The sequence below is a fragment of the Sceloporus undulatus genome, chromosome 2, assembly GCF_019175285.1.
Source record: "Sceloporus undulatus isolate JIND9_A2432 ecotype Alabama chromosome 2, SceUnd_v1.1, whole genome shotgun sequence".
Taxonomy (NCBI): Eukaryota; Metazoa; Chordata; class Lepidosauria; order Squamata; family Phrynosomatidae; genus Sceloporus; species Sceloporus undulatus.
In genome coordinates this window covers 109,733,830-109,738,831 of record NC_056523.1, presented here as the reverse complement: position 1 = coordinate 109,738,831, position 5,002 = coordinate 109,733,830, and the positions used below count along the sequence as shown (strand labels likewise).

The 5,002-nt window shown below is 42.3% G+C and overlaps 1 protein-coding gene across 1 annotated transcript in view; it reads right to left on the bottom strand.

The window, feature by feature from the left end:
• Positions 1-1,013: 1,013 nt before the first annotated feature.
• Positions 1,014-5,002, bottom strand: part of BOD1 (biorientation of chromosomes in cell division 1) — a 30,496-nt gene continuing 26,507 nt past the window's right edge. Inside the window, exons 3-4 of the mRNA XM_042451910.1 lie at positions 3,760-3,959; positions 1,014-1,837 (exon numbers count right to left, since the gene is read on the bottom strand). Coding sequence (XP_042307844.1) covers positions 3,761-3,959 — 199 coding nt within the window. The 3' untranslated portion in view covers positions 1,014-1,837; position 3,760. The remainder of the gene's footprint in view (positions 1,838-3,759; positions 3,960-5,002) is intronic.

Sequence of the window (5,002 nt, the reverse complement as noted above, 5' to 3'; positions counted from 1 at the left end):
TATTGCACTTCTGCTATAGCATTTTTAAACTGTACTTTAGAATGAATACACTTGTACATTTCTATTCCTAAATTGAATCTACAGACGTCTAACAAAATTCTATACTACTTTTTGTATGTAAAAGAACATTATGGAAAAATTCTAAGATTTTTTGAGTTTACAGATCTCCCTGATAAGCATGACATAGTCATCCACAGTCCTCTCTATATATTGAAATCCAACTTCCACAATCCTTATTGAGTGTACTAGTTAACAGTGGGAATCATAATCCAGTACATTTCAAAAATGCCAGATTGGGGATAGTTGATATTAATTTTAGACACAATTCAGATGTATCACCATGGGAATATAAAATTAAGATCCTAAAACTAATAGAAATTACAAAGCTATGTTTTCTATAATAATAACAACAACAACTGTGCAGTCCAGCAATATAATACGCCAATGATAATGAAGTGATAAAGACTTGTGCTAAAATTTCAGTCAAATTTAATCTCAATGGGTCTTCCTCAGTGGTACTAGCTGACAAGCAAGTTATGCTGGCCAGTTTGGATGCAATGGTGTACCATGATTTAGAACAAACCATGTAGGGAGTAAGCTAAATCCTCACCCCAAGTTCTTTCATGTACTTTCATCAAATAACAGTTTGGCACTGCATTTGAACCACTCACTCACCCACCTACTCCAGTAAATGCCAAGTGTGTTCTGTGCATACTTAATAGCTTCATTCCCTGAAGATAAACCCTCCTCAACTTTTTTTGTTCTATTTTGTATAAAGAGTAAAACTAAGAATACTTCACTGTATTTAGAATAAAGGCTGTATGTCTGGATTAGGAATTCAGGACAATATGTCTGGATTAGGAATTCAGATGTGACCAATTTGATTTTACAGTAATTTTTTTTCTCCCAAACAAATTTCTATAAAATCCCAGAAAGGCAGCATCTTCCAATGGATATTGCTGAAAGACGAGGTGAGAATAACAACCATATTAAAAGAAAATTTCTCAGACAAATATTTTTCTACTAGTTTATTAGAAAAAAAATCTGGATATTTTCTAGCCAAACAGTTGAGCACAAATGCCTACTTGAGAGCTTATATGACTCTCTAAGCAGCTTCTAACAGGCACCTGAAGATCTTACAGACAAAAGAGCTCTCTTCAATTGCAAGGCTCACAGAAGAAGACTCTTCCTCACACCCACTTCCCTGATCAGCTTGGGAAGTGAGCCAAGCTGTGAGGTGTGTCTGACACACCATTTCCTCAAAAAATCCATTCCTGGACACACCTGGAAAGCCAATGGTGAACAGTCCTTTGCAGCTGTATCAGACGTAGTCAGGCACTGTGAGTGAGCTATGACTGAATTTGAATAAGCATCTAGTACTCAGTGATCCCTTGCTGGTAAATGATCAACTTCATGCTTGCGTGCTGAATGCTTCTTTCTCCAGACCTCTCCAGAAGGCTTTCAAACACACACTGGCCTCTCAGGAAACCAAGCATGCTCAGAATGCCCTTTCCCTGCTATTGGCTACATCCCAAATACCATCACTTTCACTAATATCACACCAGAACCCCCTTTCCCCCTAGTGGTTCCCCTGCAAAGGGGTAATCCACCCAGAAATATGTAATTAGCAAAAACAGATGCTACCTCTGCCCATAACAATACAGTTCCACATTTTGCCTACCCCTCCACACCATAGAAACCATTTGTGATTTCTGCCAACACTTCCTCTCAATTGTAGTTGATGTTAGCTGACAAACTGCACTCCTGCAGATATTTAGCTCACTGCCAGATTCTGCCTGTGTTTTGCAACTGTAGATCCCTTGAAGCCAGAAATGCACTGCAAAAGAAAAAAAGACAAGGTCAGACTGCATGTTATTTTAAACATAATTACTTGCTTAAGTATTAATTAACGTTGAAGATTTATAGCACTCATTTTAAGGCGACGTAACACTAACGCGAATAAGTCACCATTAATTTTAAATGTGGGTGTTATTACACTCAGCCACAGCTGGGTGAGTGCAACCTGTCTGCAGTCCAGATCCCAGCCATGCATATCTAGTGGCTTTTGAAAAATGGGAGCTTGCCATTGGAATAAATGTGGCTGGGATCTGGGCTGCAGATAGGTTGCACTCGCCCAGCCATAGCTGAGTGAGACAATACCCACTTTTAAAATTAAAAGCGACTTTATCCTATCAGGGATAAGTCTCTTTAAAATGAAAACAATCTTCTAAATTTGCAAAACCGATGTTCTTTGTGATTTTAGTTCATACTGAGGCTTCATATAGCAAAGCAAGTAAGGACAAGGGCTTTGAGTCTAACTTAAATCTGGCTGTTCAGTTTGTCTGAAGCTTGATGCTATGATCATTGTGCACTGGTAGCAAGGTGCAAATTGAACAATGGTGGGTTATAGACCGCCGCTTTGAGGCGGTCTGCCGCCGCCGCCGCTTGCTCCGTAAGGGAGCTGTCGCAGCCACACCGCGTGGCTCCCTTACGGAGCAAAAAAGAAGCTCCAAAATGGAGCTTCTTTCTGCAGCGCCTCTGTGACGTCGCGAGGCACCAGGGGCACATTCGCAACGTCACAGGCGCCGTGACACGTTCGGACGCACAGCATCCGATATGTAAAGATGGTGCCGGCCGTGTGGAACGGCCGGCGCCATATTGTACGGACAGAGTCCGTATTAGACCCAAGGGCGTCTAGAAGAGATGCCCCTTTTTAAAAATGGGACGTCCTGCGGACGTCCCAAGTGCCAGTTTGTAACCAGCCAATGTACTTTCCATTGCTTCAGGGATCTGCAGACTGTGACTCCCCTGGGCCCATCACTGGAGGCAGAACGTCCCCAACATATTGTTCTGAGCTTGGGAGACATGCAGCAGCAAAGATTACTGTTTCAGGGGGCACAAAGGGGCTTTTAATAAGGCAGAGGTTCCCCATCCCTAAAGTACAATGTTGGTAATAATCCATTAATCCAAGGAGGGAAAAATATTTCATGGTTGTCATGGGGACTGTAGGAAAGTCAGAAGTGTAAGATCTTAGGATATAGAAAGCCACTAACACCACTCTTATAACTTGTCCCTTGAACAACCATAAGTGTGTGTTTGTACTGTGTTGTGTGCCTTCATGTTGTTTCAATTTACAGCAACCAGGTGAACCTAGCACAGGTTTTTTTTTTTTTTGCAAGATTTGATTACAAGGGGTTTGCCTTTACCTTCCTCTGAGTTTAAGAGTGTGTGACTTGCCCAAGGCCACACAATGGGTTTCTGTGGTTATGCAAGGATCAAAAACCTTCTCTCACAGGGTCCAGCCCTCAAACTACTACACCACACTGACTCTCAGTATGTTATTTTCACTCAAATGAAGCAGTAGACCTCTGCAAATGAATCTAAATCTAAATTGTCTAACAACAGCTTTGTCCATTCTCTACAGAGTTAATGGATTTTCACAGGAGTCGGACTCTACTCATACATCTCTTGGGCTAGCTTCTATTTATACCCTTTGCTCTTCTGCATCTCAGTAATCAAAATGGTGTCCTAGCCTATAAAAAAGGTCATTGCTGATAAAAAAAAAAAAGCCAAGCAGAATAAAGCTACTTTTCTAACGGCAAACACAACACTACAGTAGGCCTCTAAACCCCAAATCAGTTTGTTCTTTCCTATGACTGTCCTGGCCTGTTGGATAGTGTGAGATACAATCCTTGCATATATGATGGCACAAAAGGGCTATAGGTGTGTGAAAAAGGAGGAGGTAGAGTAATACCAGACCTTACGATGCATCTTGTGATGGAGCAGAAGGCTCCTGACTCTCAGGCTCAGGAGGAGGAGCTGGCACTGGTTCCTTTTTCTTCTGTGCAGCCAGGAAATCATGAATTGCCTTCTCTATCTGAGGCCTGAAGATGTGGTTTAGTTTTGGATCCACCACCTGAGAAATAATTCTGTCCACTCCAGCTTCCAACATCCCTGATCTGGGGCAGAGACAAAGGAGTAATTCAACTTCTCCCCAAAAACCATCCCTCCTGCTCTCATTAGGAGCTCTGGTTGTGTCAGATGCAATTAACATTAACATGGTGCAAACCGACAGCTCTTTTGGTAGCTTCTGCACAGGAGTGGCACTCTACACACTACTAAGAAATATCAGTAGACTTTGAACCTGCCCCTGAAGGATTCACAGCTGAAACCTGGCCACCCAAGACACTTATAAGGTACACTCCTACAAGGTATTTGTGGTATACAAATCAGTAAACAAAAGGTTTAAGGACAGGAGGAAAAAACACGTATTTAGGAGCAAATAAGTGGATGATGGGGGGAGCTGATCATTCTGGCCACTACACGTACAATAGCTCTAGGACCCAACTCCATCACTTGCTCCCCCACTTCTGTCTGTCTAGACAGACAGGCACTTTTTACAAGACAAACAAAAACAAACATGCAGTGCATGACAAAGAGCTTTTTTGGGGGAAAAGAGTGTCAGAAACTAAGAAATGACTTATTGCTTCAAGGCTGTGTTGGATCAAGAAAGCAGGGCATCAGCTGTCTGGCGGGGTTAAGTCATGTCTGCAACAGACTAGGGGAGGCAAAAAACAGAGACACTGACTAGCATGTGGAAAAGTAGCTGCAAGCCTAAGGTGACCCTGCCTGGACAGAAAATTAAGAGAACACAGTGTTTTGAAGTGATGCGGACTCTTAAGACAGACCTTTATTCTTCAGCACTAGGACTTGATGAGCTTTAAAAAGGGCAAGTCTCATTAAACTAAAATTTAAGGGATGGATCTTTTCTATTGCCCTTCCAACTCCTGCAGTTTATGCACATACAGAAGGGGCAGCTACATGCCATCTGGATGTGGGCTGTGAACCTTGCCATCATTTTTTTTTGGGGGGGGGATGGTGGCTGACTCTCCACAGCAGCAAAATGGCTATCGTTGCAAAATTCTACTTAAGCTCCAGCACAGTAGCAGCAATATACTCCAATCCCATTTCTAAGGCAGGTGATTAAGAGAAAAGGGGGGGG